General features: G+C 40.0%; 1 protein-coding gene across 3 annotated transcripts; it reads right to left on the bottom strand.

Annotated features, from left to right (window-relative positions):
- Positions 1 to 1,370: 1,370 nt before the first annotated feature.
- Positions 1,371 to 8,290, bottom strand: LOC117547249 (PC-esterase domain-containing protein 1A-like). 3 transcript variants are annotated; one of them, XM_034217838.1, is made up of 10 exons: positions 8,064 to 8,290; positions 7,711 to 7,792; positions 7,107 to 7,186; positions 5,088 to 5,320; positions 4,746 to 4,896; positions 4,095 to 4,341; positions 3,802 to 3,858; positions 3,328 to 3,393; positions 1,850 to 1,999; positions 1,371 to 1,684 (listed from the first exon to the last, which is right to left on the bottom strand). In XM_034217838.1, exons 1-10 carry the CDS (start codon positions 8,064 to 8,066, stop codon positions 1,539 to 1,541), a joined length of 1,215 nt encoding a protein of 404 aa, XP_034073729.1. In that variant the 5' UTR covers positions 8,067 to 8,290; the 3' UTR covers positions 1,371 to 1,538. The 3 variants fall into 3 exon arrangements, with proteins under 3 accessions (XP_034073729.1, XP_034073731.1, XP_034073730.1); XM_034217840.1 differs by lacking the exon at positions 7,711 to 7,792; XM_034217839.1 differs by lacking the exons at positions 7,107 to 7,186; positions 7,711 to 7,792.
- Between the last annotated feature and the right edge of the window lie 885 nt (positions 8,291 to 9,175).

The raw sequence follows: 9,175 nt of genomic DNA, 5'->3' as shown, positions 1-9,175 counted from the left end.
TGTACGTAGACTGGGCATCCCATATAAACTGTCTGAGCCAATATACAACAATCAGCCAAATAACTTTTCAATACATTATTATTTTTGAGGTACTTTTAGGTTGGCAGTAAACATAAGTCAGAGGTACATGGTGTACTTTTCCTCCACTACATGTATTTAATACCTTTAGTTACTTCACAGATCTGGATGAATGATGTGAAATATAATCAAGTGTTAAATCTGACTTTAGTTCCACCTGGAGTAAATCCACCAGCTACCCTGCAGTATACAAAGTCATTCAAACTAGCTGCACCTTTACCAGCTTTGAGAACACTTTCATGATCAATCATTATAAAACATATCATATATATTATTATGAAATGGACCAATCTGCACAATCACTACTTTAACTATATTTTCACGAAATAAATGTAATCTATTGATTCGTGTTCACCAACACGATCTTCCTCCTTTTTTTCATATCACAGAACGATTTTTAAAGCAACGTATTTCTATTGGTAGTATGTTTCGTGCCTGCAACACGTCTTTTTGTCCGGTCGGGTCTTGGAAGACCGGAAGCTGTGTGGTTCATAAAAACATGTTCTTACTCATATCAAGCCACAATTATTGTTTTTAATTTTAAAATCGTAAAATGTCGGGCTTTTTTTGCCGTCTGTGAGGAAAAGAAATGGTGCTCAGAGCCTCAGAATACTGAAATCTGTATATCTTTTTTTTCCTTCTAAAAGTTATTATTTGTGACTCGCTCTAACGAAATCAGTCAAAAGTCGCAACGGCTCATTTCAAAAATAAAAATAAAACTAGTTTTTCAGGTTTCGGGTGTTTTGGCTTTCAGAATATGAAACTTATTGCCAAAATCTCATGATAAATACATTTTTGAAGCTTGTAAAGGGAAGAAGAGGCACCTCTCAACCCGCATCCTGCTCTTCCGCAGCGCCGCTCCCCCTCCCTCCACTGAAAGTATGAAGTAAAGGCGTATAGTAATCATAGATCACACGACAGGGTCCGGGACAGTTTGTTTCCATCTGTTTTCAAATGAACAAAATATTGGCGGGAAGGCCGGAGCAGAGCTGTTTTATGTAAAAGCGAAGCAATTAAGCGCGCTCCGACTTCTTTAAATCTAAAAAGCGAAGTAAAGCATTTACAATTTCAAGCACTTTATCCCAAATTCAAGCACTTTTCAAACCTTGAAAACACCTCGTACAATTTCAAGCATTTAAGGATTTCCAGCACCCGTACGAACCCTGAAAATAAACTAAATAATTATGCCATACTGGATCCGAGTGGGAAATGGATAAGCAATATTGATTAAGACACTGTAATAAGTGATTAATTGTATTCAGAAACAGAGCTCTTGAAATCTTAGCATCAATTTTAATAGAACACAAGTATAAAAATCTCTTAAATGGAAAATATATTTAAAATCTACATTTCATGCCAGGGAACAAAAGACACAAACGTGAAATTTGAACAGCTAAAATGTAACAAATGCACAATGCAAGATAAAGATCTGAATCTTAATCTTGGAAAATCTCCCTGCCTCAGTAGTAGTGACCACCCTGGCCTGCAGTGGGTCTGTGCTGGGTGTAGGGAGCGTAGATGTGCCTTGCGTGTCTGTTCCTCATCACGTACTGATGCTGCGTCTCGTAGTAGGGATCAAGGTGGTGGGGAGGCCTGAATTGGTAACCTGCAGGACATACAGGACATACGAATGAGGGGGAATACTTTACATGTCTAGAACTAGTTCTGAAAACCCTCAGATAACTTGGTCTTGAAAACAAACATGCAGGGTTTGGAAACACATACATGCGTTTGGTCCCTCTGCCACATTTACATCAGCCGACAAACTTACCGCTTCTAAAATATCCATGTCTGTTGTAGGACAGGTGAGGCGGTGGTGGTGGTGGGATGTTCTCGGTGTTCATGTAGCCAAAGGAGAAGGAATCGTTCCAGGACTCCTGCCTGTTGTCGTGGTGGTAGCCTCTCATTGGTTGTAGTCGATCTATGGAAAAGACGATGGATATGGCAGAAAATATGAACACTTTGCTATGTTGTTGTCTTCTGACTGCAAAATAACCTGACATTTAATTGTTGATGCTTTAGAGCAGGGGTGGGTAACCTCCGGCCCCCGGGCCGTATACGGCCCGCGAGACCATTTGGTACGGCCCTCGAGGTCATTTATAAACACACGCAAAAAAGAAAAAAATTAAAGAAATCTAGACCGCAAAAAACGTATACAAGCGAGTGCCTGTTTTTCCTGGCCACGGTCAGGGTCCTTGAACACAACACGAGCCTAACGTGTCATCACGTAGTATATGTCTTGTCTGACAGGGGTGCAGTTCTGACGGAGAGCACCAGAACGCCACTCCCGCACTTCCACAAATTGCAGTACCAATAAGGAGCCGTACACATGCCGCAGTTTCTGCGTGTCTCTGTCTTTTGTTGAAAGCCCAGTGGCGATCTGTTCATCTGTCATACTGATCATAACTTTGTTGTTATTAGCATCTGGTTAGCTAGCTATGCTAACGAATATAAGAAGCTTTTTCTCCAGCCAGTGAGGTAAAGGCACATCTTTATATGATCATTATAGTTGTAAAAAAATAAGAGAATAAAGTAAACAGGTATAAAATACTATATGACAGTAGAAAAAAGTTGTTATTAATAAACAAGAACACAGTTTGAAAGGAGAGTGATTTGTAAAATATCCATAAAGAATAATAAATCTGCTTACAGTTGTGTTTCATATGGATGTTGAGAGACGTACCCACTTCATGTTGCTCTCAAAGTGCACCAGATTGATGCTTTTAACTTCAACATTTATAAAAAAATCTTCCCGGGAGAGCAACCCCCTAGAGGAGGTTAGGTCCCCCCCCCCCCACTTAAATCATGTTCACATGGATAGGAAACTAAATACATTTGCACACATCTATCTTGTGTCCATATCTTTCTGTTTTGGTGGTCATGCCACAACCGTGCACGTGCATGCATGCGCGAGTCATGGTGAGATATCTGGATTAAGAGGTTGCTTGTTCTTTGCACAGCATGAAAGAAAGGCCAAATTAATGGGCTGTGATTTCAGTTTTTTTAAGCAGAGGTCAATAATTTGTACGGCCCTCGGAGGATGTTGAAAAAATTGAAATGGCCCTTGAGAGGAAAAAGGTTCCCCACCCGTGCTTTAGAGGTTCTGCAAACTATCGATTCATTTTGTAAATCGATAAATCTGAAATACATTTCTGAAATAGGTAAAAAATGTGGTGACTTTACCACCGCTTTCATTTTAAACAGTAATTATATCAGAAACAGGCAATAGTTAGAGATCAAGAATCTTACCCCACACATTTGAGGTATTCTGGTAGTTGTAAGAGGCACGCTTTGCTCGTTTTGCTCGTTTTACCCCTGAAAAAGCAGCAGCGTTAGACACATCAGCAAACAGCATGCAGAACAACTGAAAACAATGATTCAGTTTACAAAATGAACACCAACATGGTGGTCATTTTCTGTGCAATCAGTGTTGCCATCATGTATTCAGGGTCTCTGCAATTTCAGAGAAGCATTATTTATGGACCACTGAATTTTCTTAACTGTTTTAAAATCATTCTACAAATTAGAAATATAAAAACAGAATTCAAAAATACTTTAATGCAGCACATTAAATACAATATATAAAATAAAAGTAAACTGAAATCCAAATTAATACTTAATCTTGGAAGATATTACTTATTTTACACACATTTGCTTGCTCTTTGTTAAAACCAATGAATAGTAATACATCTGATCACACATCATTATCATTTGATATCTTACCTTCAGGTTTGGTAGCATTTTCATTGGTTGGCTGCTGAGCAGTAATCTCAGAAAGTTCTGAAAACAACAAACTCATGTCAACCTAATTAATTAAATAAGGAACTTAAATAAATAACAAAATTACTTTAAAGAAAAAAGGTCACAAAAGCATATTTTAGTGGAGCTGCTCAAAAGATGGCAATGATGTCTGTATTAATCTGAACTACCAGGTACAGCAAAACACCACATCCCATTATTGTAGTCTTGCCACATCCTGTCTGACAGTAATATTTGAGTGTGATATTCCTCCTCACCAACAGTTTTCAGTGGACAGGGCAGAAGGACGCCCCATGCCCGTGCAACGTGCTGGAGCAGCAGAGAGGTGATTTTCCGGTGGGCTATGGTGTTCCAGTGGACTCCGTCCTTCGTGCGATGCTGCAGGGAGAAGCGGAAATGGAAGTGGAGGTCCAACGCATCCATCCCATAGGCGTCAGCCAGAGTCCCGCTGAAGAAGTTGGCATCGATCACATCATAACGCAAGTGGGAGGCCTTGTGCTCAATCTGAGGTGAAGGATGGAGTTTTAAATTAGGAAAAACAAAATGAAGAGGAAACATGAGAAACATTTGTGTGAAGTCAAATGTTCCTGGTCAGTTTTTGCCTATTAGACATGATGTTTCTGAATTCATTTAAATGCTGCATTAATTGGTACATTTCATTTTACTGCTGTATATATTAAAAGGTTGTTTATTTTACTTTTTATATTTACCGTTTGGTATTTTAATTTACAGCAATGCATTATATTCTATGAAATCATCATTTTTTTTTTTGTAGAGTCCCTGTGGTACTGCAGTAAAAACCCTAACTCTGGGATACAGTCATGTATTAAATTACTTAAAAAGGGGATAATACACAAGTACAGTACTTGTCTGTACTAGGTTACATTCCATCACTGGTGATAACCTACCTCCTGTACCAGGAAACCACCGTTGATCCTCTCTCCCAATGGCATGGTGATGTTCCAGATCACCAGCGTTTCCTCTGGCAGAATCCCACGCAGCTCACCAAAGAACGTGTGTAGGTTCTCCTTATAGGTATCAAGCCAACTGGAATTGTATCTACGTTATTTAAAACAGATAAAGACAAACCAATGAAGAACAAAGTCACTCTGAACCCTCTCATCATGAGACATTTAATGACATCTTACACCAGGGAACCGATTCAGAAGTTTTTTTACACAAAGCATACCCTTTAGTCCAAATGGGAGAAAAACGTACTACGATTACTACAAACTCCTTCACCTACCCACCTTGAAATATCCCAAACGCAGGAGTTGACAATGAGTACATCTGGTTTCAATCCGTTGCGGAAGTCCTCTAGGATGCTCTTCATGTAGGAAGAGTAGATGCGGGTCACGAAGTAGAAGCGGACCAGGTGGTGATCGGACTGATACTGCCGAACCTCCCTGTACCCCGTTCCATTGTGCATCAGACTCTTACAACCTCCTTCCACCAGGCAGTCCTCTTCAAAGCTCATCTCACCCTGAAGGACAAAGATATAAGAGGATGAGTGTGACACACAAGCTTCCTACATGATGAAAAAAAAAAAGTTTAAACTTTTAACATAGTTTGTCCTTAGAGCAGGGGTGGCCAACCAGTCAGAGGTTAAGAGCCACATTTGTATGTTACTGCAAAGAGCCACATCAACACAGTCACTGATACCGCTTGTTTCAGTTTTTTGTTTTCTGGAGACAAGATTTCAACCACGTCACTGATGCATTTTTGTGGCATTGGGATATATTTTCTAAATCCTCTGGAGCAGAGAGGAGCTGTGGATTATTGTTATTGATTAATGCATCAGTGTTTCTTAGGGTCAAAAACACTAAACCCACAACTTAAGATGAAAGCGTTTAGTTTATTTAATAAAAGAGCACATGTTCAATGTGAAAAGTGACAGTAGTTATAGATTATTTGCAATTTGGTGCTATATATATTTATTTGTTTAATTGAATTTCAGGGGGGGCGCGGGGCTCCGTTGGCGGGGCGCAGCGCCCCTCCAAGACAATGGTAGGGGAAACACTGAATAGTGTTTAATCAACGATAGGTTTCCCCCCCTCAAAGGTGATTGGTTCACTGCATCGCAGGTATTATTGTGATTGGCTCTTGGGCCACATCAAAATTAGACGCGCTGTCATCCTCTCATACTGACACCTGACACCACACATACACACGTAGGGAGAGCCGGGACGAAAGTAACGGAGCGATTTTATCCGAGCCCAAACAACTTTGACCGGCCAAATTACGTCAGAATGATCAGCATTCAATACTTAACAGACTTACTAAATATCAGGTTTAACTGTCAGGAGTAGCTAGTGTTGTCACGATACCAACATTTTGGTTTCGATACCAAGTCAAGAATTGCAATTCCGATTATTTTTCTTTAAAAAAGGGAAACGGTCTTAAATGTAATTATTGTGCTTTATTTCACACCAGAACCATAACCATAACACACACTTTTAAACAATGAGAACAATAAATAAAATAAATGACAAGAATTCGTATAAAATAAAATAAAAATAAATAAATGTCTCACAGACAGGCCTCGTGGTGTCCGTAGGCTTGCCCTCACTGTCAGAGATATAGCTAAAATACATCAAAATGTCGCTTCTGGCGTCTTTTTTGTCAACAAGCCGAGGCGCAGCGGCAGTTGCACTCCCACTTGCAGCCATGCTTCTCGTTTTCTCACATGCTCTGGCAGCTAGCGCGTGCACGAGAGAGGGGAGGGACTTAGAGCGTGCTTGAGAGGGAGGGACTGCAGGCACGGCTAAAGTGCAGGGAGTGGAAGCAGAGCGCTGAACACACACGGCTCTTATTAAAACGGCGCTTTCTCACCGGAGTACTTTCCCCCGTCATTCTTAAAGTACCGATACTAATTAAACGGAGGAATCGTAACGTTTTTAACGGCAGGGTATCGCGGTACCTTTCAAGTATTGGTACAGCGTGCAACACTTGTCAGGAGTCAGTGTCTCTCCCCCAAACTCACACATATAAAATTCGATATGAACTGAAGAGCCGCATGAAACTAGGCAAAGAGCCGCATGCGGCTCGAGAGCCGCATGCGGCTCTCGAGCCGCGGGTTGGCCACCCCTGCCTTAGAGCCATTAAAAATAAATCTAATAATGGAAAAGATTCCATGTTTAAATGGAAAAATGTTGCTTCATTCAACTTTTGGAGATCTTATATTAATGACAGAAGTTAACCAAAAAAATATATGAATATGGAATTCTTCACATTATTTTTAGTATGTAGAAAAGAGTATGTGAACTTGCCTTGGTCTTCAGTTGTTTTAAAGACAGATATTTGTCCTTCTGCAACAGCAGGACAAGGTCCTTGTAAACAGCCCTCTGAACTGATGATAAGACAGAGAATTAAACGTGACAATTGGAAAAAGTTTTTACCTGGCAAATGGACAGTCAACAAAACCACTTAAATATAGAGCTTCGAAATACATCATCTTGCTTTTTTTAAATCCTACGATGTTTTGTAATTTAAGCAGCAAAAGACACCACTGAGTGCACTCTAATGTTCATCAAGTAATCCCGTTATCGCGATATTCAACAACGTTATCACATATTGTAATAGAGAGGCGAAGTCCGGTGGACCTCCATGGGACCTTATTTCGGAAAAATTATGTATTGAAGTCAATGGGGAGAGAAAAGTTATCTTTCGATTTCCGTTTGAATTGTGCCACGAATTACACATGATGTTTGTCACTTTAAAAGATAATTTTGCAAGTACAAAAAAAAAAAACACTTTGACCTTTCATACCATTCTTCAACTTAAATGTGGTGCTTTGAAACCTTATAACAACATGCTAGTTTTCTTCCAACATTATTTAGAAAAGCGAGACATGTTGAATAAGAGACTACTCACTGGAGTCTCCCAGAACCACAATGAACTTGTTATGCAGCAGTTGGCTGGCCTGCTGGTGGCTCACACACTTCATAATCTCCTTCTGTTAATTACAAAGCCAAACAAGTTTGTTATTTTCATTAAAACACTGGAAGTGAGAGGTCCATTACAGCTCATCTACTCATGAAACAAAAGTCTTTACATTGGAGAACGTGAGGCCTTAAACGTGCAGTTCATGATTTCTAAGATATGCTAACTCGGGATTTCAAATTCAAACTTCTGTTAGCTAACATTGGCACATCAATAAACCCGCCCAATGTTAATTGTCTGGCTTTAACGTTGACGTAAATGAGCATTAGATAAAAGATACTCACCATTGCTAAATGTAGGAGCAGGTTGTAGAATAATGTAGCAGTTGAAGCTAACTACCTCGCCGTTTTAGAAGTAACGAACGTTAGCGCTTAGTTGAGGTGGTTCAAGCTAGTGATAGCAGTTTGACACTGAAGCTTCGAACTTCAACCCAACAGTGCTTCGAAGCTTGCTTCAAATCACGTGACATATGACGTCATAAGCAGCAACTGCTTCAAATCACGTGACATGTGACGTCCGAAGCAGCAACTGCTTCATTTCCAGAATGAATCACTTGACTGGTTCGCGGTCCATTCACGCGATTCAATGGAGAGGCGAAGTCACGCCCATCTACTTCCGGACCATGGGACCCCGGAAGCGAAACATTTACATTGAATTCAATGGAGAGAGAACACATATCTTTTGATCCCGTTTGAATTGTGCCACAAACTACACATATGATGTTTGTCAATCTTGAACAATCATTTCCATGTCAAAAAAGTCACATTTTGTCGTAAAACTGCTGAAATATAAGACTATGAAAAATACGATACTACAAAGACTACAAATCCCAAATCCCATTCTGGGTCGCGTAAGTGATGTCACAGGCATGCTCGGTGATTTATAATAAGACTCGTAATTAAAGCGAAGAAGAAGAAGATCTCATAACTGATTTATTCCCTCCAATAAATTATAGATCGCTAAAAATACATTCACTTTTACAAGATGCCTGTGTGCTTTGTACCAGGTTGTAGTCATAAAAGTGATCATACCACTTGCTCCTTCTATCGATTCCCGTCTGATGAAAGGACCAGGAGTCGCTGGATCAGACATATCAGGTAATATCATAGGTAATATACATGTTGTGCATGTTCATGTGCATAGTCAAGTTAGCTACCTAGCTAGTAGCGACGAGTAGCGAGCACGTTAGTTAGCATTACATTACTTAGCCTTGTCATTTTTAGTAGCCTTACCATTAAGTTATTATTTTATTACATGAAGTAAACCAAAATGTTAAACAGTAACCAAACATGATGGTAAGTATTTCGTGAAGCATTTGAAGAGTAGCCTACTGCGCCCTCCACCGGGTGCTAAGGAAGCAGTTCAGGGAGAGTCGAAGGCAGGCAGGGAGCTTTGC

Source organism: Gymnodraco acuticeps, unplaced genomic scaffold (genome assembly GCF_902827175.1).
Source record: "Gymnodraco acuticeps unplaced genomic scaffold, fGymAcu1.1, whole genome shotgun sequence".
Lineage (NCBI taxonomy): Eukaryota > Metazoa > Chordata > Actinopteri > Perciformes > Bathydraconidae > Gymnodraco > Gymnodraco acuticeps.
This window is presented reverse-complemented; position numbering and strand designations above follow the sequence as displayed.

Coding starts and splice junctions, on each gene's coding strand:
- LOC117547249 (XM_034217838.1), bottom strand. Junction 4,342..4,745: donor GTGGTTTCCTGGTACAGGAG/GTAGGTTATCAC, acceptor CCTTCACCTCAG/ATTGAGCACAAGGCCTCCCA. Junction 1,685..1,849: donor ACATGGATATTTTAGAAGCG/GTAAGTTTGTCG, acceptor TATGTCCTGCAG/GTTACCAATTCAGGCCTCCC.